Below are 24,631 nucleotides of genomic sequence, written 5' to 3'. Positions count from 1 at the left end.
TGTGTTAATTTCTTCTTTTTATTGGTGAGTATGATGTCAAGTTTGTTATGTGGTGGTGTTTTATCTGTTATAATGGTTCTGTTCCAGTATAATTTGTATTCATCATTCTCCAGTACATTTTGTGGTGCATACTTGTATGTGGAATGTGTTGTTTTATAAGTTTATGTTGTAAGGTAAGCTGTTGATGTATTATTTTTGAGACATTGTCATGTCTTCTGGGGTATTCTGTATTTGCTAGTGTTGTACATCCGCTTGTGATTTGATCTACTGTTTCTATTTGTTGTTTGCAAAGTCTGCATTTATCTGTTGTTGTACTGGGATCATTAATAATATGCTTGCTGTATTATCTGGTGTTTATTGTTTGATCCTGTATTGCAATCATGAATCCTTCCATCTCACTGTATATATTGCCTTTTCTAAGCCATGTGTTGGATGCGTCTTGATTGATGTGTGGCTGTGTTAGATGATACGGGTGCTTGCCACGTAGTGTTTTCTTTTTCCAATTTAATTTCTTTGTATCTGTTTATGTTATGTGATCTGGAGGGTTGAGGGTTGTAGAAGTGGTTATGAAATTGCAATGGTGTAGCTGATGTATTTATATGAGTAATTGCTTTGTGTATTTTGCTAGTTTCTGCTCGTTCTAGAAAGAATTTTCTTGAATTGTCTACCTGTCCATAATGTAGGTTTTTTATGTCGATAAATCCCCTTCCTTCTTCCTTTCTGCTTAATGTGAATCTTTCTGGTGCTGAATGTATGTGATGTATTCTATATTTGTGGCATTGTGATCGTGTAAGTGTATTGAGTGCTTCTAGGTCTGTGTTACTCCATTTCACTACTCCAAATGAGTAGGTCAATATTGGTATAGCATAAGTATTTATAGCTTTTGTTTTGTTTCTTGCTGTGAATTCTGTTTTCAGTATTTTTGTTAGTCTTTGTCTATATTTTTCTTTCAGTTCTTTAATATTTGTATTATCTATTCCTATTTTTTGTCTGTATCCTAGATATTTATAGGTATCTGTTTTTCCATCGCTTTTATGCAGTCGCTGTGGTTATCCAATATGTAATCATCTTGTTTAGTGTGTTTTCCCTTGACTATGCTATTTTTCTTAAATTTGTCTGTTCCAAAAGCCATATTTATATCATTGCTGAATACTTCTGTTATCTTTAGTCATTGGTTGAGTAGAAGTTTTGTTACTGCCAGTATTTTTCGATCATCCATGTATAGCAAATGTGTGATTTTGTGTTGTTCCAGGGCCATTCCATGACAAGTGGTCTAATATCTAGAAATGTTTCCATGATAAGCCCCATTATGGATTTTGATGAAATTTTGTATGAACATTCACACATGTTCTCAATGAACACTGGTAAAGCTTCAGTTTCAGAAATTCATTACTTGCAGAGATATGGTCACTTGTTTGAAACTATAGCACAGCTTCCAATAATGCATCCTTGAACTTTCAGCAACTTTGAGATATCTCTGGAAGTATTTGCATGAAAGAAACAAAACTTGGCCGTCTTATTCAACTTTTAGAGCTCTTTAAAGCAAATAATTAAGAAAAGGATTTCTGAGCAATTTTCTTATAGATAATTTGAAGCAAAGTTGGGCAAAAAAATAGCTGTTAAAAAAGGCAAACTTTAGTTTTTTATATCTCCAAAAGTAATTGTGGGATGTACATGAAAATTTGTACACAATAACTCACCAACACAAGGTCTTAGAATATAAAATTTCACTCTCCTATTGCTTTCCATTATTTCACAAATCTAGGGTGCAGTTGATTTTTCAAAAAGTGCTAAAAATGGGTATTTTTAGTCAAATTTTTCAAAAAATTGTTTTCTCCAAACTCTTCTGAACTATGGTCATTAGAAAGAGCATATTCTAAACTATCTAGAAAAGTGGATTTGGTTTTGTAATGCAAGCATATAAGGCCCTAAAAGTAGAATCCTCAAAGAGGCGCACTGGAAGTCTGAACACATTTTTCTGGCACTCAAATTATACCTGAAACCTTTTATTATGCCTAATAAATGTTTATTTGTGCCTTCAATAATTGAAATAAAAAGATCTGGTAAATAGGCAATGAGACTCAGAAAAACTTGGAAACTATGAGAAGTAGCCCTTCTGCTTTTATCGTTAAGTGTTCATCTGCATAAAACTCTTCTCATTTGTAAAAAATGAAAAGAGAGATAATAAAGAATTCAATGAATAATAGCTTCATATTTTCTGTGCTTCTCAAAGTTGTAAATATTTAAATGTGGAAAATGAAGACCTAATTTTTGGATTCAGTTGTATAAAACATTTTTCCAAAAAAGAATCAGTTTGCTTGAATCATGCATCAAGTGACTTAAATTTTCCAACCAATATTACAGAGATTTTAATACCTAGGTGTTGTAACCTGTGTATTTTTGTCTTAAAGTTATTAGGGAAACATGTGAAATTGGTTGGTTAAACATCTACGAGTTTTAATTTTGTATCTGATCACACTTAAATACGTAACCACTAGTTTCACAGAGAAAATTCTTAAGATTCACTGTTTATGGAAAATATAATGGCAACAATTACTTTAACAATCAGATGGTTTCATTATTATGAGCCTTGTTTGAACAATCAGTATTTCAGTGGTGTGTTTGCAGCATAGAGAGTGGGTTCTCTTGACTGAGTGTGGCTTGTTAAGTGATTCGTAAGACCATCAAAGTTTGTAATTAATTTATAAAAAATGTTTTGACTGTGTCTTATCATAGCATATATCTCTTATTAGATTTTTCATTAATATTATACATTGTGTATAATTTCATTCGGTAGCGATTTGTCTTAAATTTAAGCTGATTATAATTTGCACTTAGAGGCCAAATACATTATTTAGTTACTGATTAGAGATGGATGCAGAAGGGAACAGCATACCTTCCTGCTCAATTGGGCAAGGAGATACTGGAACAAAGTGTCATGTCACTTTCTTTGCCAAAAAAGCTGCTTTAACATGGTTTGCAGATTTTAGTGATGAGGAAAAAGAGTTGTTGGTCCGACGTTCTGAAGCAAAGCCGGGCAATACCTCTCAAGTTTGCCTACACCATGAAGCCCTGTTATTGACACAATATGAGAGGTTCAATCCCTTTGGGAAGGCGAACCATAATGTTAAGGCAGGAATTCGCACTCTTGATACTGAAACAGCTAATAAGGCTTCTGATATGTTTAAGAAGCAGCTTGTTAATAACAAAGCCAGGTCAGAAAATTTGTCCGGCTTGCAGGACTACCTTAAATAAACACTTGGATGAAGCTTTATCAGCCTCATCATCACATTCTGATGAGCACTTTACACCAAAAGAAGAATTAAATAGTAGCTTCTTGTCCATCGGTATTTCACCCCTGAGGATATCAGTAAGCTACAGAGATAAGCCCCAATATGTGAAGAAGAAAATTCAAAAGGCCCAAAATGTGATTAAAAACAGAATTGTAAATGCAATGGGAGTAAACCGACAAATTGAAGATGCTAGTGAAATTAAGGAATGTGGAAACTGTGCTGACTATGCACATTTGCTGACTGAACTGAAAGCCAAGATACAGAATGTAATTCATAAAGAACAGATGCAAATTTTAACCTTGGCACCTGTAAGTTGGACAGTCAGACAAACAGCAGCTCAGTTCGGTGTGTCCGAAAGAATGGTGAAGAATGCTCGGAAGCTTAAGGCAGAGAAGGGCATTCTGACACTTCCCGAAAATAGGCAAATCAGGAAATTACCAGCGGAAGTTGCTAGTAGCGGGCAAATTTTTTTTTTTAAGATGGTGAGTATAGTAGGGTAAGCCCTGGAAAAAAAAGATAGTATTTCAGTTAGACTTTTAGATAGAAAGACATACATGCAGAAAAGATTGTTATTTTGCAATTTACGGGAAATGTAGGTTATCTATAAGAATATACATGGTACAGAAATAGGGTTCTCAAAGTTTTGTGAACTTAGACCCAAATGGTGTTTAACAGTAGGATCAGCTGGAATGCATTCAGTTTGCATCTGTGCATTTCAACAAAATGTTAAGCTTATGCTTAGCGGAGCTGGTATGCGTGAAAATTATAAGGAGAGTCTCAGCAAGGCAGTTTGAACTCTAAATAGTGCATGCTGTGAAAGGTGTCCTGGGCCCGAAGCTATAGCATTTGAAATTGCCAGCTATTTCTTAGATCATGAGCCAAAGCAAGTTAAGCAATGGATACATACCGATCGGGTCACACTGGACACTAAGCAAATGGTAGTGGATGAATTTACTGAAGATGTAAAAAATAAAATATGGAGTCTGCCATGCCATCATTACATTGCCAAGCATCAAAGCTTGCATCTTGAACGCCTTAAATGTCATCTGAAAGACGAAGAGCTTGTTGTCTTATTGGATTTTGCAGAAAATTATTCTTATCATCCAGGATGCTGTGCAAGGCTTCCACTGGGACAACTCAAGCAACAATTCATCCATTTTTTATCTACTTTCGTCAAAGTGAGAAAGTAGAATCTAAGTTTTTGCATTACCAGTGATTGTTTGCGGCATGACACTATTACAGTACACGTTTTTATCAAGGAGCTCATCAAATACATAAAACTGCTGTTTGCACAGATATCCCACATTCATTATTTCAGTGATGGCTCCAGTGCTCAATATAAAAATTTCAAGAATTTCCTAAATTTGTGCTATCATAAGAGTGATTTTGGAATGACAGCCAAATGGAATTTTTTTGCTACTAGTCACAGGAAATCCACCTTGTGATGAGATTGGAGGCACAACAAAGCGGTTAGCAGCAAGAGCAGACTTGCAACGGCCACTTAATGGACAAATTCTTACTCCCCTAGATCTGTTTCACTTCTGCTCCGAAAACATTAATGGAATTAAATTTGCTTTCGTCAGTAAAGATGAAATTGAAAAAAATATTGTGTCACAAGAAGAGAGGTTTAAACATGGACAAACTGTAGCAGGAACTAGAGAAAATCATCACTTTTTACCTATTGATGAAACAACAATTCAGGTCATCAGAGTTTCAAATGATTGTTCATCTTTTCTAGCTCACAGTAATGAAGGAGGCATATTAATGTCTGCTCTCCAACCAGGACAATATGTTGCATGCATCTGTGAAAACGTGTGGTGTATTAGGAATATCTGTGAGACCTCCACAGAGCAAAGGTATGCATTAATAAACTTTATGCACCCACATGGTCCAGCAAATTCATTTTATTGGCCACCAAGAAGTGACAAGTGCTGGGTTCCGGAACACCACATTATTGCAGTTATTCCAGCTTCATCAGTAAATTCGTCTGGCCGGCAATACACCATTCCTCTTGATATTCATCAGAAAATTAATGTGGCATATCAAAACTTGAAATAGGTTAGAGGAAACAATCTAAGGAACCCAAGAGTGCATATAATTTTACACAGGTCACAAATAATTTTACTATCAGGCTTGGGAACCTGTGTAAAGATACCATTATCAGGCTTGGGATGCTGTGGTGAAGAAACCCACCCGAGGCGGCTGCTGTTAAGCTATCGGGCATGGCCCCTATGGCAGTGAGAATGCTGGTTTTCTCAGGTGAAATGAAACTAGCAGTGATTAAGCCACCATGGACCATAGCAACTCATTTATATACACTTCTTTTCCACCAGTAATCTGGTGTTGTTCATGAAACAGGCAACAAATAATTAGATGATTATGCAAATAAATTTCTTAATAATAATTTTGCGTGTGTGAGAGACAGAGACAGAGAGAGAGAGAGAGAGAGAGAGAGAGAGAGAGAGAGAGAGAGAGAGAGAGAGAGAGAGAGAGAGACGAGGGGGGGGGGGAGGTGTCAATTAAGAAATAACATTGTTTCCATTTTTATTCTTTTGCTATTCGGACTTAAGCAAGGTCCTATTCATCAGAACTTCTTATTTCACTTATCCCAGACATTAATAAACGTGTATAAGCCAAAATAACAGATTTTGGGAATAATTCCAGTGCCAGAAAAATGTGTTCAAACTTCCAGTGCACCTCTTTGATGATTCTACTTTTAGGGCCTTATATGCTTGCATTGCAAAACCAAATCCACTTTTCTAGATAGTTTAGAATAAGCTCTTTCTAATGACCATAGTTTAGAAGAGTTTGTAGAAAACAATTTTTTGAAAAATTTGACTAAAAATACCCATTTTTATCAATTTTTGAAAAATCGTCAACTGCACCCTAGATTTGTGAAATAATGGAAAGCAATAGGAGAGTGAAATTTTATATTCTAAGACCTTGTGTTGGTGAGTTATTGTGTGCAAATTTTCATGTACATCCCACAATTACTTTTGGAGATTTCGCATTTTTTTAAACAGCTATTTTTTTGCCCAACTTTGCTTCAAATTATCTATATGAAAATTGCTCAGAAATCCTTTTCTTAATAATTTACTTTAAAGAGCTCTAAAAGTTGTATAAGATGGCTAAGTTTTGTTTCTTTCATGCAAATACTTACAGAGAGATCTCATCTCAAAGTTGCTGAAAATTCAAGGACGCACTACAGAAAGCTGTGCCATGGTCTTGAACAAGTGACTGTATCTCCGAAAGTATTGAATTTCTGAAACTGAAACTTTACCAGTGTTCATTGAGAACATGTGTTAATGTTCATACAAAATTTCATCAAAATCAATGAGGGTCATGTGGGAGCCTCTAGACCACTTGGCATGGAATGACCCTCCAGTAATATTATATCCATACTTTGTATTATTTAGCATGTTGGATAGTGGGTTCAGAGCAAGGCAGAACCAGAAAGGACTTTATGAGTCTCCTTGGTATATTCCACACTTAATCTGTATTGGCTGTGATGCGATATTATTTGAATTTGTTTGGATATTAAGTGTGGTTTTCCAATTTTTCATTACTATGTTTAGGAACTGTATCAATTTAGGATCAACTTTGTATATTTCCAATACTTGTAGTAACCATGAGTGGGGGTACACTATCAAAAGCTTTTTGGTAATCAATGTATGCGTAGTGTAGCGACCTTTGTTTAGTTTTAGCTTGATGTGTCACCTCTGCATCTATTATCAGTTGCTCTTTACATCCTCATGCTCCTTTGCAACAGCCTTTTTGTTCTTCATTTATAATTTTGTTCTGTGTTGTATGTGTCAATTTCTGTGTAATGACTAAAGTTAATATTTTGTATATTGTTGGTAGGCATGTTATGGGGTGATATTTCGCTTTGTCTGCTAGGTCTTTAGGTTTCAGAAAAGTTATTCCTTATGTATTATTATTATTATTATTATTATTATTAATATACTGTCAATTGACTAAGAAACTGCATTTCTATTTTCTAATGGAGTAGTTTATCCAATGCCAGCTAATTACACTATTCTCATTTACGTAAAGTTCTAACCAAATTACATTAAATGTAAATACAATGGCTTTATGTAGCTCTACTCACAGTTCGTCTCTCAAGCCTCTAATAGTTTATAATATCAAGAAATTATAGCACTACATTACACAACTAATTCATTGGTTTTATGAAAATTGTTTCACCTGCATATTCCTTCATAGGAACATGCACATTGAAGAACAGCAACATTATTACACATTGATTGCAATCATTTCTTAAAACTAAGAATTACCTGGCAATGTAACAACAGGAGTACCAGTCCAAAGGACGTCCATACTTGTCGTGTGGCCATTACAAAGAGGAGTATCAAGACAGACATCAGCTAGCTGGCCACGTCTCACATGCTCTTCCTTTGCTGCTACATTACTGAACAGAATACGGCCTGGTGGCAAACCCAATTGTTGGGCTGCAGCCTGCAAATTTGGCTCCCCCACAGCAGGAAATCGCAATAGCCATAAAACTGAGTTTGGCACATGTTTCAAAATCTGTAAAACAGTATGTCTCAATTAGAGAGTTAACAATTGCAATTAGCAATACTATTGAAAATAAATGAATACTTATAGAAAGATTGTAGCTCTTACCTTCCTCATTGAAAAACAATGCCCTGCAGTGAAATTCTACTAATTTTATTCATAAAAGTAACTGTGATGCAATGACACCAAGTGCTGTATCTCACATATGAAACACTTACTTTCTCTGGCACTTTTAAATCTATTTGTATAGGAATGTTCTCACAAATACTTTGCGCAAAGATTTTAAGGACCCACTGAAGGCAACCATTAGCCAATTTTTCCTTATTTCCTCATTCTGTTGATTATTTCCCAAATCCAACTAAATGAAAGGCCATGACCAAAAAAACATTCCTTCTCGCTTTTTTTATGAACCTCAATTTTGTCCCACACTCATATAGCCACAGAATTAGCCCCTCCGACTAATCAGTAACAGTCCATGTTGCTTACATACATCACTAACCCTTAGTTATCAGATGATGTAGCCACTTTTTGAAGCTCTACAGCTCCATCTCGCAACTATCCTGAAATTTAAGTGCTACTTCTATGATTTGTGATTATGTGCGAAGATCAGAAGAAAAATGAGTGAGTATGGAGCAAAACAAGAAAGAACAGACTGAGGGGAAAAAGGCAGTTGTTGAGGTCAGGAAACAAGGATGTGACAGAAGTGGCTTAGAGTCAAGAATTACGCCAGAAGGAAATTGTAGAAATTTCAGAAATTATTGTGAATTCTTTTTCGAAAGTGTAAAAGAACTGGTTTTACAACAGTAACAATTACATCACAGACAACACAAATGGTGATAATATGCTGCTAATAAGCATTACAACCTCAATAAAATTGAGGCCTTTTGAATTATGGAAATTTATTAATGTTTAAGGGAAGCTTAAGTCTATTATTAATTAAAAGAAGTTCAAATCAACTGTGTGTCACTCATTTATCCCTCCACTAGTCTACTTCATCTGCCTTCTGTAAGCTCCATGGCTAATTAGCATCTTAAGCTCACACGGATGTCACCATAAGGTAACGTAGAAGTAACATATGATTTAGTCTACAGTCACTTTTTTTATTTTGAAAATTATGACATTAATGCTTAATGAAGAGTACGAAGGCATTCAAAGTATTAAAGTATAGTGCAGGGAGCTTACGGGTTTTCAACTGCGTTGATTAGAAACAAATGAAAAGTAATAGCAGAACTGTTAACAAAAAGCCTGCAGAAGGAGAAATTCTCCAAACTGAAGTAAGGCTTACACTTTTCAACTGTAGAAGAGAAGAAAAGATCCATAGTTTGTCCGTTTATCAACATGATCTTTTTAATCCACTAGATCCTCATTAAACTTGTCTCTTAACTGAATAAATTTTTTTTAAGCAATAGAGCAATGTGTATAAACTGCACAGTTTGCAATTCATGCTCGCTGAAAAGCTACAGGTTCAGTTTCAACAAAATCTTTACTTAAGGCTCTTGAAAAACAAGGCATTGATTCAATCAATATTAATATACTGATAGACCAAATACAGTGAATCCCTTCTTTTAAACTAAAATATGAACAATTCCAAATTAGTTTTTACGCACATATGTAAGCTTTAAATTTCATGAACTCATTGGTAGTTAATATTTTTTGCTGAAAGAAACCATAATTATGGTTTGCTACAAATTTGTATCTGTTATTCTTTCTAGTTCATACATACCTTCAAAATGTTTGATATGTAGATCAAAAATTTATCAGAAGACCAGAACTGATTACAAGACCAAGATGTATGTTGGGGGGGAGGGGGGGGGGGGGGGGGGGAACCACACACACACACACACACACACACACACACACACACTATATGGATGCATGTAACCGAAAACTGATAGTATGTCAAATAGCTATTATTCAACTTTTATCAAAAACATTTTTTACTTGTACAAAAATTTATTTCCTTAGTAATGAGGCAAATACTGTTGACAAGAGTGCAATAACATAGTGACTGTATATACCTGTACAAGGATAACGTTACAGAACCAGCCATGACCTTGTTGAAGAGAACATCCACATTAACAAATTATTTAACTGACAGGGAATTAAGGCCAGACTAGGTGCTGAATGTGGTTGTTCTTCAATACCTAGTTTTAATTTTACCATTCCAATTTATCTCCGAGTTTTCAGTTTTCAGTTTTCAAGAGGAAACAAGCACTGTAAATGGTAGTAATACTTACATAGACCCACATTTGGAGAGTGAGAGGGTCAATTTTGTATAATTGGTTAAAATTACAATAAACAACTGCTTCATCTGGCAAGCCATACTGTTGTCGAGTTGTTATCACAATACTCTGAGGAACTTCTTCTCCTGTTGCAGCTTTATTATTAGTCTGATTTGTGGCCAACCCATTCTGAACAACAACACCATTGACAGATGTTTGGATCTGCCCTGATGCAATCATTGTCTGAAATTAGTTTTAAATGTTAGTCCAGTTCAACATTGAACTTTTTCTTATCTGTACATAAATTTAATTTTCATCTCTGTTCATGTTAATTCCAACAAACCTCAATTGGTGTGGTAGTTGGTAGCTCAGCTACCTTTAAAGAAATTTCAACAGGCCGCGAACTATGTTTGCTATCTGAAGAAACCACCTCACGTATTTCTTTCACAGAAGTGTTTTCCATAATAGGTGACAGATCTGTAGCATTGATAACTGCTACGTTATCCGGCACTTCCTTCTTCCCAGTTGACTGAAAAAGTATGTTATTTTTTATAGAATAAAATAATCACTTCAGGAAGTACTGCTGTAGCTACTGTGTTCTAAGAAGACACTAATGTACAGTATACACACTCACTCAGGTTATTCAATTATTTTATAAAAATCGGAACACTATCTGCAGTAGCAGATTACATATACTATTCTTTTTACATTATCACAATGAATTACAAAAACTTGTTTAAATAACACTCACCCTGTCTGTAAGGATAACTCTCTCTTTGAGATGTGGAAACATTTGCTTGTGATCACCAATGAAATATGTGTGTGGCATGTATGCTAATTTCTCACTGTACTGGCTAGCCAATTCAAGAGGTGATGTAACTACATCTGTTATGAGGTAATCCATAAATGATGCTCCACTTGTTCCTGGATACCCCAGCCACATTACCTGCACTGGCGCTGGTCGGAGTGCAAATATTTCATTACGAGCACCTTTGGTATAACCATTCATGTTCACTAAAATGTGTATTCCATCAGAATTTATTCTGTCAGCTGCTTTCCCATTGCAAGGAACCTATTTAAAAAAAGAAAGGAGGCAAACAGATATTACAACAAAATCACAAACTGAAAACAAGAGTGTTTCAAATTCTAAAAAATGGTTTTCCAACATACCATGCCTATGAGCAACACCTACGCATTTGGAAATTATGAAATGCGGTAAGTGTACTACATTGCCATATTTTCCAATGCAGTCTGGTTTCTAGCAAAACTTGATAGTAACAACTAATTAGATGTAGATTGTGTGTCAATATTGCTGTAATGTCTTTGAGCCAGCAAAGGAATTCTTTGGAAAATAGTGGCACCTGATAGCTCAGGTGTCCACTACGAACAGGATGCCATTTAGTTCTGTTATTTCTGTGAGGGAAATATTGATTACATCAGGAGCTTTCAGAAGACAACTGAAATGGACCAGTGGATAGAAATTGATTTGCACATTTTATTAATTAAAAATGAAGGACTTATGATTCCTTTGCATATTAATGAACTTTTACTATGCAAAAGGCCACCATTTCAAATGCATTTGTAGTGGTCATTGGCGGCATAATTTCAGTTTTTGTATACCGATTTATCTTCGTTGCTACTGTTGGGAAGCGAAGTCTTGCATTTTTTAAGAAGAAATTTTAGACAGTCATTTCCGTAATTTCTCTGGCACCCTTCCAAGTTAATTCCATGATGAGATTCCCTTTCTATCACAATCTTCCTTGCTACCCACAGCCTCCACAGTTCTTCCTCTCAGATTCTCTCATTTTCTTTTTATTAGTTTCCTCTTTTCTTCTTCGAAACTTCAACACCTCTCCCTCTTCGCGCACGCGCACACGCACACACAGTGAAGTAGCATTACAAATGCTACAGGTCAAATGTTTGATCAATACTGTGGAATTGTAGTACACCTGCTACATCCAACCAACAATAGAGTAATCATGTTTGTGGCACAGTGTTTACTTACCAATTAGTGTAAGAGGATAAAACTATTTTGGTAATGAAAGCATACGAGACATAACTGACTCATATTTAAAAAGGAATCAGTATTACAACTAGAGTTTATTTTGACATTAAAACTAATCAGCTGTCCACATCAATCATACAAATATTCAGGATGCTTGTTATTCTTTGTTGTAGGACTATATTTGTGTACCTCATTTCTAAATGAACATTATACAAAAGCTTTGGAAAGATGCTGGCATGTTACACACTTGTGTGAATGCCCGAAGAAAACTTGTGACTCAATAACAATAATAATAATAATAATAATAATAACATGAAACTGATAAACAAGATAATTACAGGGACTCCGGACTGTGCTCTCTATTCTGCTTCAAAACTCATGACAAAGTTACCACTATTCTTAGAAAAAAATTTGAACCCCCTCAGAAATTAAAAAATAAATAAATGGTTGCTTTTCTGAGAACACCACTGTAAGACTATCTTGTTTACAACAACGAAATAAAAGAAACAAATGGCTGGACTTCTAAATCTTCATGTGGCAGTAACAGATTGGGGAACTGGAATGGCAACTGTGTATTACTGACACTTCAGTTATTCATGTAAAACTACAAATTAAGTGTCAACAAAATGATTTAGCATTTTCATCTAAGCGGACTTGATAGTTAATCCCGTGTAGATCATAATTCAGTATGTTTAAAATACCAAACTTTGAACTAGATGGAATATGTTATTTCCATCGAAACTCAAATATGACTTGGTCAGGATGCAGTTCGCTAATGGACTGCATGCAGTGTTGGTTATTATTAAAATATCTGATGAATACCGGTAACTATTTACTACAGTAACTGTGTGCTCAGTGACTGCTACATACTGCAGTTTTTTTTTCTGCTGCCACTAAACCACTTAATACTAGCAACAGAAAGCTGGTTGAAATCAGAATTGATTAGCAGCAAATTTTAAATCTCAATTGGAATAACATACATCATGGATAGGCTAGGTGGCACTGGTGGTGGAATATTTGTTGCTGTATGATTAGTGGAAAATAAACCAGTTTTTTTTTTCATTCAAAATTGCCAAAAAAAAGGGGTCAAATGTAATCTGATGTTTTTACAACACCGAGGCAATGAAGAATGCTGTGAGGATATCAAATCACATTTCCCGGTCATGCTATGGTAATGGGGGAGATACCAACTTGTCAGATGAAGAATGTGGGAGAAATGCTACGAACAGGTGCCACAGATAGGAACTGTGCAAGATTTTTCTGAAACTTACCTTGACCTTGTGAAGGTAAAGTCTTACATTATCTTGTCAAACATTATAGCATTAATGACTGGAAGCATTTAGAGGAATGTTGAGAAAACAATTGTGATGGGAAGAGTGCACATTATTTGAGGAGGCAGCATTAATTTCTGAGGTCGAAAATGTGGAGTAGCAATGGATAAAATTCCTGAGTACTGTACACATACATCTGTGCAAAACAAGATGGTGAGGGATCAGAAAATCTGCCACAGTTCAACAAGTCACTAAGAAAGCAAAAATAGATTCTGCACACTATTACTCAAAGTGAAAGTCTTGTATACACACAAAAGCTGTACATGACAAAATAAACTTTAGGAGAGCAAGCATCAAATAAATGTTTTCTACCAAGTACACAATATATCTTCAGTTATTTTTTTTTTTTTTTTTTTTTTTTTAATATGTAAATGGATCAGACATCTTTGCAGCTACTTGATTCTCAAATGGAAAATCAACTTAACCAGCTCAACATAGGAGAGGCAAATACATAATGAAAGCAGTAGCAATTTAACGTAGGGTCTGGAGCAACAACATCTTCGAAGTAATTGGAAACAGGCATACATCATTCCCATTTTTTGGAGGGGTCGTTTGACAGAGTCATGTGCAACTATAGTCCTGGAAAAGCAGCACATTTTTTCCATGTGTGTGTGCGTGTTTAATATGTGTTAGAGCATCACAGATGTTTAACTAGTGGCAGACACTAAAAGAGAATCATTATGTAGCATGTAGATGTTTGCTGTGAGATTTCTGAGTATGGGCATTCCAAGAGGAGGAAAGCACGTTACTTCTTCCCATAGACATTCAACAAAATGGCCATCACAGAAAAAAGATAACAGAAATCTGAGCTTGTCAGAAGTGTTACCAACATCCATGCTTTGCATCCATCACCCATGAATGGAACAGCCTAAGAGAGATATGAAAGTGATATCCAATAACATCCTCCATCAAATGTTCTAAGGTAGATAGTACAGTATATATTTAGCAGAAGAGGCAGGAACACACTTTATAACCTTCTGAGCTCACAGAGTTATCAAGAGCAATAAATCTGAATGTAGATGGTGTTAAGACGCAATGGCAACAGTTGCTACAACTGCCTGGCAGTAATAAAAGAAAATAATCAAAGTTCAACTGCATATAATGAAAGAATGTCTAAAGTATTCACCAGCAATTTTGGAGTTCCTTATTTCACGAGCTAAACATAAAACTCCAGCATTTAACCTTGAGAGTTCACACAATATTTTATGTTATAATTTACTACTATAAAGATCTGCTTCTACGAGGGCAGATCACATGTTACTCAGACTTTTTGTCTTCAATTATTATTTGTTGATATGACACAAAAAAGTATGCATAATTTTTGGACATAATCTGATTTAGAAATGCACCTCACCTAGTGTTGTGAGGATGGGGGGAGGGAGGGAGATTGAATCAAGCAACATCATCTGCCTATTACGTACGAAATCTTCCACTGCTGAGTCACCCTCATATTGTTAGAGTCTCATTGAGTCCTCCAAAGACACAGAAAACTTAAGAGTCTTAAGACAAAGGTCTAAACTGTAAGGTGCTTTGACATAAGGGAGAATGACTTACTGTTTCATTGCATTGTTTGCTGCAATATGAGAGTAACTTCACTCAAAAGGCAACAGCAATCTGCTGCACTGGTGGTGTGTTGCACATTCCAAAAGCCAATATGTAGAAAACCATACTTGTTAAAAAAAAAAAAAACACTGGCACAAAAACCTTGCCACCTGACAATCGAGTCTTTGCTTTCACTTTGCTTGTCACACCAATCCTTTGTCACTCTTTAAAAACTTGTTTGGACTCAACCGTGTAGTGGGGTACCCACATTTTATCACGGGTCACAATGAGGCTGGAACAAGTATGTCTTTAGCTGCGAACATTTGAGGCTTTCACTAATTTCATATGTCTCAGTTTCTGTTCTTTAGTTGTTTGTCGCAAAACCTGTCAGGTGCTAAATTTGTGGTGACCTATTTCCGTTGAGATGGTGGTTTGACAGCATTCATAACTCAGTCCAATCTCAATATAAAATTTGCATTCTGTAAAATGTATGTCACCTTCACTGTAATCACTAATGGCATTAAGTTCTCGACTACAAAAGCTCATGTGCAGATGACAATCATGGCCCTCATTTTCAACTTATTTGTGGTCTTGCCAAGCAAACACACGAGGGCTTGAAAGAGCCAACAACGAACTCTGCTTTCATTCTCTTTAAAATTTCTGTCAACTGAATGCCCTCAAGAGTATAAAATTTGGCGATGATCTGTTATGCAATCATACCAAGAAGTAAGTAAGGAACATTTCGAGTTTTTAATGTCCCATCAACAATGTGGTCATTGCAAATGGAGCACAAGCTCTGATTATGGAAGGATAGGGAAGGAAGGAAGGAAGGAAGGAAGGAAGGAAGGAAGGAAGGAAGGAAACGATTTAGGAGAATCTGGATGGGCAGACCTGTTCAGCGCTGTGCTCTGTTAACTCAATGTCTAGTTTACACTTACTCCACTTTATATGTATAGGGAGTTTATACTAATATTGAATTTACTTTTGCAGTGCATGAAGTACTCCGAACATTGCAGTACAAAATGTCTTCGAAAACCTTTGTAATTTTTCTTCACATACACAATTGATGCGCCTTTACACTGCTTACCACTCCAAGATCATACACTGTTGCGAGCTACTGCATTTCTCTTAAAACATTATACTAAGCAAATACAGCTGCTTTACGATGACTGGCATCCTGTAACTATTAGACAGTTAAAGAAAAACTTTCACTTTATTTCTCACCAAACATAACTGAAAACATTCAATAATATGTAGAGCTTACAGCACACTCAAGATTCTTCACAATGTTGCAATAATTCGACAACACTGCTGTGGCACCAGCAGGAGTATTATAAACACATTTTAATTATTTTGGCAAAACAGAAGGAAGATTAGGGTTTTTACACCCTGCTAATGATATGATTAACAGAGTGATCGAAAGACTGGGTAATTTCTTGTAATTAATAAGGAATGGTTTTAAACCTCCAATAGTCAATTATCAATTAACAGAGTCTGGTAATTATGAAAGAAAGAACTATCTTGCATTCTTTAATTCTAGTACATTTCTTGAGTAACAATCAACTGAGCTGCAGACTTTCTAGGCAAAGGAACTTTCATTCTTACTCCACTACCATGAAAATTTGAAACCCACTGGACATAAAAAAAAAAATTGTTTGTGTACCTTTCAACTTCAACAGTTGGGTTTTTGAACTGTCATACCTCTTAATTCTTTTTATAAATGTGCCAAAGAAACAATACTCCATTTCTTAACAGTAAAAGCATTTTAAAGTAAATTACCTGTGACAAGTCAACAAAATGTTCAGCTTCTCTTGCTATTTTTGCTCTGAAAGTTGTCCCATCATCAGGACTCAAAGCATAGCAGTAGACTTCTACTTTAGATTTGTTATGTAATCCAGGAATAGACTGCATGAGATGTGAGGTTGGATGGTTACCAAAATCAGAAGAAACATAACCAATGCGCAACCTAGCGTTTAACTCTTTAGGGTACTTGTAAGGTGGTTTGTGTAAGACGTGAATCTGTAACAAAAAGTGGACAACAGGGGAAAAGTTAATGCAATTACTATTTGTAGTTAGGTACTACAAATTTTCTGGCTAAATATTTGGCACTATATAATTGTTGCAGCTTACCTTTTCAAGACAGAGATTGGCATGCCTGGCTGCTATAGCCTTACGGAATTCATGAGATAATGGATACAACATTGAATGATGAGGATGAACTGACGGTAAACGATTTTTATCAAGTTGTTCTGCCACAATGCTCACAAGTTTTTTCATGCGAGCCTCATAGTCTGTCCAATCACATACTATTTGCAAACAATGTGCAAGATTACAATATGCATCTGGGAAATCAGGCTTCAGTTTCAGAGCAGTCCGATATGACTGAATTGCTTCTGGTATGTTTCCTGAATCCTATGTGGGAGCAAAAAGAGACAACATTCACATTAGAGTTTGTAAGATCTTAGTACATAACGACAATATTTAGCATTTCCCATTTACCAAGAATTTCTGGGAGTGAAGGAGGTTTTATTTCATAATGATTATCAATATAAATGTAGCAAACTGGCAACACACACACACACACACACACACACACACACACACACACACACACACACACACACCAGTGAAACTGTAGAGAATTTTATTCACTAATGTTCTCTCTCAATTACAAATAACTGCAATGATAGATTTATAGAACGTGTGAACTATTATTGGTATTACCTTATGAATTGATGCCAGATTACTATGCGCATCAGCAAATGCTGGATTAATTTGTATGGCTCTTGTGTAACACTGTAGAGCACCTTGTATATCCTGCATTTCTTTCAATGTGTTGCCCATGTTACTATAGGCATCAGCAAAAGTTGGCTGGATCCTGTGTAAGCAGTTAATATTAACAACACATTTGAAGTAATCTGAAAGTGTTAATCTCAGATAATATTTAAGGACTTTTATAATTATTATAATTACCTGATAGCTTCCTTATAATGCATAAGTGCTTCATTGAGTTTCCCTTGCTGTTGCAAAACAGACGCCAAATTTGAATGAGCAGCTGCAAACTCAGGAAACACCTCGAGGGCTTTCAAGTATAGTCTAGTAGCTTCTTCAATGTAGCCCTGCTCACGCTTGATGTTCGCCAAGTTGTTGAGTGAGTCGGCATGTGTGGGGCATAGCCGCAATGCTGTGTTGTAACAATCCTCTGCTTCCACAACCTATAAATTGAATAGGATAGATTTGTATTGTCTTGGTAAAGGAATCACAAACCAATGTTCTGCAGATTATTGCCATGTATCGAGTATAGGTGACAAGTCATTCACAAGCATTTTACTCATATTTTCAAGTGCCACTGAGTTAGTACTATAATTAAGTTTATCAGAACAATGATGGTCTGCATATCCCTACACCCAAGCAGGTTTTATTTAATAACCAATCGCTACAAAAATGACAACTTCTGTAACTTCACCTATGTTTTTTGGTACTTGTTATACTTTTTACTAGACACTTAAGCAACCAAAACGTTTTCATTCATCACTTTAGGAAAGCACTTTTTATTTCATTGAAGCAATACTGAAAACTGATAGACCTCCTTGTCAGAAAAAGTCGTTTGCTTCCCGAGTGCTCCTTCGAGTAGGGAAAAAGATGAAAGTCGCTTTGAGTGAGGTCTAGACTGTAGAGAGGATGTGCAACAATGTCTCAGCAGAACTGCTTGAACAGCACACCGATCTTCTAAGCTGCAAGAGTTCGCATATTATCATGACAGAAGCAGACACCCTTTTTAAGAATTCCTGGCGTTTTCCTCCTGACTGCTTCATGCAATCGTGCCAATGTCTTGCATTATCAGCCAGCAGTCACTGTCTTCCCTCTTTGCAAAAAGCCCATGAGTATGGCACACATTCTGCCCCAAAACAATGTGACTGTCACCTTCTCACAGATGGCATCTCCTTAAATTTCTGTCTTTTTGGAGAGGTGTGTTTCCACTTCACTGAAGTCCACTTACTGCTAGGGGTGCAGTCATGGATCCATGTTTTATCACCCATGACAATGTGGTGAAGAAAACTGTTCTCTTCTGTGGAGAACCATTGCAAAAGTTTTAGGCTTGCCCCCACGTGCTTGTCCTAGTGCTCGTTGGTTAGATTTTGCGGAACACATCATGAAAAAATTTTTCTGTACTGCAAAATATTGTGAACAATAAGACAAATGCTTCCAAATGACATTCCAAAGTCTACTGTCATCTGCTGTAATGTGATCCTCCTATTGTCCTGACTCACCTCCTACACGCGAGTTGTGTTTAAATCTTTTTGATGCCGCACTGGGTCACTCACAGCAATGATCATCAGCAAGTTTTCTAGATGAGCTGTATACTTTTGATACCACTCTGCAACACGCCAACAAGACATTAAAGTCTCGCTGTAAACCTTTACGAACTGCGGTGAATTTCAGATGTGGTTGCAATTTTTTTGGTCCACAGAAATTTAATAACTAAAAACATAGATGATGTGACTTACCAAACAAAAGCGCTGGCACGTAGATAGACACACAAACATACACACAAAATTCGAGCTTTTGTAACCGGCGGTTGCTTCGCCATGAAAGAGGGAAGGAGAGGGAAAGATGAAAGGATGTGGGTATGAAGGAAGAGGGTAAGGAGTCATTCCAATCCCGGGAGCGGAAGGACTTACCTTAGAGGGAAAAAGGGATAGGTATACACTCACAAGCGCACACACGCATATCCAACCGCACATACACAGACACAAGCAGATATTTGTATGGTTTGGAAGTGGGTTACGTATTATTGAGTACATATAGGCGGGATAAAATTGTGTAGTAGATTACGGTAAAAAGGAGAAGGTGAATACAAAGTGAAACTACTGGCAAAAACAAAAAGGTAAAATAAGACAGAAAACATTTCGAAATGCAACAGTGACAACAACAAACTTAATTGTTGGGTTCAAATTAATGATATGAATATAATAGAGGGAAACATTCCACGTGGGAAAAATACATCTAAAAACAAAGATGATGTGACTTACCAAATGAAAGTGCTGGCAGGAAGAAGCTCGAATTTTGTGTGTGTTTATGTTTGTTTGTGTGTCTATCGACCTGCCAGCACTTTTGTTTGGTAAGTCACATCTTTGTTTTTAGATGTATTTTTCCCACGTGGAATGTTTCCCTCTATTATATTCATATCAGGAATTTAATAACTGGTTGAAATGCTTCACAAGACCAGTTACCCAAACAAATCACCGTTTGTTTTCACCTATAACCAGTGCTGTAGGTGATGAGTGGCTGAAACTGCGCAATTGGCAACTGCATGCTTCTGAATAACTGCACACTAATTTCTCTGACAGAGACTAAACTCCAGGAATATCATCTGAGTAACCTTAGTTCCTGGTGACACCTCACCTCATACATAGCTACTGAACATTCCAGGCTGTGTATCTGCCTGTCAGGATTGTGGCTTGCAATCAGTTTTCGAAATAAGTCTCTTATGCCACGCTAATAACATTGCTTTGCAGTCTTCCAAGGAAGTATATGTAATAGTTCTTCACTTTATTTTATTTCATATTTTCTCAAGCATGTTTCTATGCATGTTTGCTGTCACGTCTGCATTTCTTTTTAAATCAATTTATCTACACAGCGCTTGTCTACAACTTGTGTAAATATGCAAAAACCTATTTTGTTGTTAAATCTGCTACAGTTCACAGCAGAAATGCCTGTTATAAACAACTGTCTCAACATTTCAGTGCCTCAATGACAACTGCCAAGAAGTTTTCAACACAAGTAAACAATCTGTACCACCAACGGCCAAAACATCGACACCCATGTCTCATGTAATCGATTTTTTATGGATTGCATTTTCTTTAAAATCTGACGCATGTTCTTGGAGGTGGAGTGCTTTTGCTGATGGCAACATCAAGGCTGGTGTGATGTGATGCAACACCTTTCTCTACAGGTAAATTACAATATTTTGCACCTAACATGCACAACTTAATTTTTGCACATATTTATAAAACATATAAATCTAAATACAACAGCGTAAGTGACCGGAACTATTCTTATAAATGTTTTCAATCAATACATGCTATGTGATCAAAAGTATCCGAGCACCTCGCTGAAAATGACTTGCATGTTCGTGACACCCTCCATTGGTAAAGCTGAAGCTTCCACTCTAACAGGCATACGTTCAGTTAGGTGCTGGAAGGTTTCTTGGGGAATGGCAGTCCATTATTCATGGAGTGCTGCACTGAGGAGAGGTATTGATGTTGGTTGGTGAGGCCCGGCACGAAGTCACTGCTCTAAAACATCCCAAAGGTGTTCTATAGGAGCCAGTTCAGGAAACTGTGCAAGTCAGTCCATTACAGGGATGTTGTTATTGTGTAACACCTCCACCACAGGCCATACATTATGAACAGGTGCTCGATGATGCTATCGCCATCCCTGAATTGCTCTTCAACAGTGGAAAGCAGGAAGGTGCTTAAAACATCAATGTAGGCCTGTGCTGTGATAGTGTCAAGCAAAACAACAAGGGATGCAAGCCCCTCCCCCCCCCCCCCTTCCCATGAAAAACACGACTACACCATACCACCACCACCTCCAAATTCTGCTGTTGGCACTACACCACTGGCAGACAATGTTCACTGGGCATTCGCCATACCCATACCCTGCCATCGAATCGCCACACTGTGTACTGTGAAACGTCACTCCACACAATGTTTTTCCACTGTTCGGTTGTCCAGTGTTTACTGCTCCTTACAACAAGCGAGGCGTTGTTTGGCATTTACCAGCGTGATGTGTGGCTTATGAGCAGCCGTTCGACCATGAAATCAACGTTTCCTCAGCTCCCGCCTAACTGTCATAGCACTTGCAATGCATCCTGATGCCGTTTGGAATTCCTGTGTGATGGTCTGGATGGATGTCTGCCTATTACACATTATGCTCCTCCTCAACCGTCCGCAGTCAACAGACAAGGTCAGCCTGTACAGTTTTGTGCTGTACAAGTCCTTTCACGTTTCCACTTCACTACCACATCAGAAACAGTACCACATCAGAAACAGTGGGCCTATCGATATTCAAGTGTGGAAATTTTGCATACAGACATATGACAAGTGACACCCAATCACCTGAAAACGTTCGAAGTCCGTGAGTTCCGCAGAGTGCCCCATTCTGCTCTCTCACGATATCTAATGACACCTGGCAGTAGGTGGTAGCACAATACACCTAATATGAAAAATGTATGTTTTTGGGTATGATACTTTTGATCACATAGTGTACAGCCATGGTTCTTTAGATAATCTACACATGATGTTTTTGCAATTTGTGACAATGAAGGCTGCAAGACTTAAAAAATATGTCACTTTTTTGGTGACAAGGTGCTTTGCATATGAAAGTTTTTTCTTCAAACTATTTCTCTGGCTATAAGCAACTTATTGCTTGTAAATTTCTCCTATTCTCAGAGTCCTGCTTGTCATAGGTAACTGCACTTTTAACTCATGGTTTTCAGAAGAACCGTCACCACTTGACAGCACATTATCAAAACCTTCACTTTGTAGATTATTTCATTCACAATACAAAAGGTTTTTCAAAATTTCACTACCTACAAACCGAGCATAGACTGACAAATACTTCACGCACTGAGATAGTTTAAATATTTCGTATCAATGGCCAAATTATATGGGAGTTACTAAACCCGAATAGAATTAGTTTGAAATAAAGAAACTGAGTCGTTCTATGAAAGGTAAAGACCTGCAATGGGACAGTGTGTGGGAACTAGAAGGGAGGGGTCGGATGGTCAATGTGATGAAAATAACTGACTATGAACTATAATAAAACAAAACCAAATTAAATACTAGATTAAATTACAAATGAATAATGGATAGGAAATGCAGAAGTTGTAGACGCTTTAATGATTTAGAGAAAATTAATCCTTAAACGAAGATACCAACACTCATTACTTTGTGAAATCAAAGGAAACACCTATTAATTTCACTACGGATGAAAACAGAACACAAATGTAATATTTATTTGAGGCAGAGGTCACTGGAAACAGAGCGCTAGCTCATATGTAGGAAGATGTGGGAGGGGGCAGCCAGAACGGCAGTAAATTTATCAAACATACCGAAAGACCAACTTTTGTTGCAAGAAAACTACGAAATACCGAACTGTGGATGGGAGGGTGGAGATTTTAATCAAAAGCTAGTTCTTTAGCCAATATGTCACTTCACTTGGATCTTGTCTATAACTAAATAACGTTGCTATATTATGCAACACTTTACCACAATCTAATCACTACTGTAGACCTTTCTAAACTTCTGAGAGAACTACATTGAAGCAATGTGCTACATGACTGAAAACTGAAGCCTTTCACAGTTACAGCCACAATAAGAAGAGATGGTAGATTAAAAAAAAAATCCTTATTGTGCTGCAGAGCAACTTTAACACAACAGTTAAGACCATCTTGACTTGAATATTTATTAATAATATCTCATTTTATCAAATGTTAATTAGTATGTGAACTAACAGCATGCCACTTCATAATTTATCAGTCAATGGATTAATACAAATTATTCCAGTGAGACAGCAAACAGGAAAAGCTAATTATATACACATCAGGCTTAGTATGCCGCCAATATTACATTATTAATAATAATCAAAAGGGAAGAGAGAGAGAGAGAGAGAGAGAGAGAGAGAGAGAGAGAGAGAGAGAGAGAGAGAGAGAGAGATTGATGATCATGTATGTTCTCACTTTTTATCACTTCAGTGTCACCTGTCTCACCGGCAAGTCAATACTAATAGCGCGAAATGAGACTGAAGTTAAAACTTCGGTTATGGAAAAAAAGGTTTAAACTAAAGCATACCTGTCCTTTTTCCTTGAGAGCATTTGCCAAGTTACAGTAGGCATCAGGGAAATTAGGTTGTAGCTCAATTGCACGGCGGTATGTGTCAATGGCGAGATCGATAAGCCTACAAACACAAAACAAAGCCTTACCATATATTCAAATCTTTTCATAAAATATTACGTAAATTAATGTACTACTCACCCTTGCTCATAATAAACACAAGCCAAATTCCCGTGCACAACAGCATTGTTAGGGCTGAGATTAAGAGCACGGAGATAGGCTGCTACCGCTCTGTTGACAGAAAAAATGGCATTCATTCCCCAGAACATAGTAAGTGTATAGAATCTATGTCTAAACAGTTTCTTATGATGAACTGAAGCATTTTAAAAATCAAACTGTTACTGTAACTGAGACCTGTATGTGCCCCTTCTGCTTGGTTATCCATATACCTATCTGCATTAAACAAATCAGAACAAGGGATTGAAGGCTATCAACAAATTCAACTACATCAAACTCTGCTGTTAAGAAACATACAAATTTCCAGATAACTCTTTACCCATCATGACATACCCATCACAATGCCTTCATCACGAAGACATATATGGAGCTGTCCAACTTTCTTGTTTGTAATCATTGTAAAAAAATGCTCATGGATACTGGAGGCTATTGGCAATGTCTGTATATCTACAAGTCATCCTACAAGTCACTGATGTTTACCTGCTTTGTTACACTACACTACAAGAAACTACTTACAATTTCTTTTGTTTAATATATTGGCCTTTAACACAGTGACAGGTGCTGCTTTTACTGTAGTATCAACATGCAAATGAAACAATGAGTTCTTTACCCAGATAATGTTATAGAC

The 24,631-nt window shown here is 36.7% G+C and overlaps 1 protein-coding gene across 5 annotated transcripts in view; it reads right to left on the bottom strand.

Annotated features, from left to right (window-relative positions):
- Window positions 1-24,631, bottom strand: part of LOC126365766 (UDP-N-acetylglucosamine--peptide N-acetylglucosaminyltransferase 110 kDa subunit) — a 572,676-nt gene that overhangs the window by 5,401 nt on the left and 542,644 nt on the right. For all 5 annotated transcript variants that reach the window (XM_050008284.1, XM_050008324.1, XM_050008293.1 and 2 more), the window contains 10 exons: window positions 23,968-24,057; window positions 23,785-23,890; window positions 17,900-18,141; window positions 17,651-17,804; window positions 17,057-17,338; window positions 16,706-16,945; window positions 10,800-11,120; window positions 10,392-10,577; window positions 10,064-10,291; window positions 7,586-7,838 (listed from right to left, as the gene is read on the bottom strand). In XM_050008284.1, the coding sequence (XP_049864241.1) occupies window positions 7,586-7,838; window positions 10,064-10,291; window positions 10,392-10,577; window positions 10,800-11,120; window positions 16,706-16,945; window positions 17,057-17,338; window positions 17,651-17,804; window positions 17,900-18,141; window positions 23,785-23,890; window positions 23,968-24,057 (2,102 nt within the window). The remainder of the gene's footprint in view (window positions 1-7,585; window positions 7,839-10,063; window positions 10,292-10,391; window positions 10,578-10,799; window positions 11,121-16,705; window positions 16,946-17,056; window positions 17,339-17,650; window positions 17,805-17,899; window positions 18,142-23,784; window positions 23,891-23,967; window positions 24,058-24,631) is intronic.

Source organism: Schistocerca gregaria, chromosome 1 (assembly GCF_023897955.1).
Source record: "Schistocerca gregaria isolate iqSchGreg1 chromosome 1, iqSchGreg1.2, whole genome shotgun sequence".
NCBI classification, from domain to species: domain Eukaryota; kingdom Metazoa; phylum Arthropoda; class Insecta; order Orthoptera; family Acrididae; genus Schistocerca; species Schistocerca gregaria.
The sequence above is the reverse complement of the archived record's forward strand: the minus strand, read 5'-3'. Positions and strand labels throughout refer to the sequence as shown.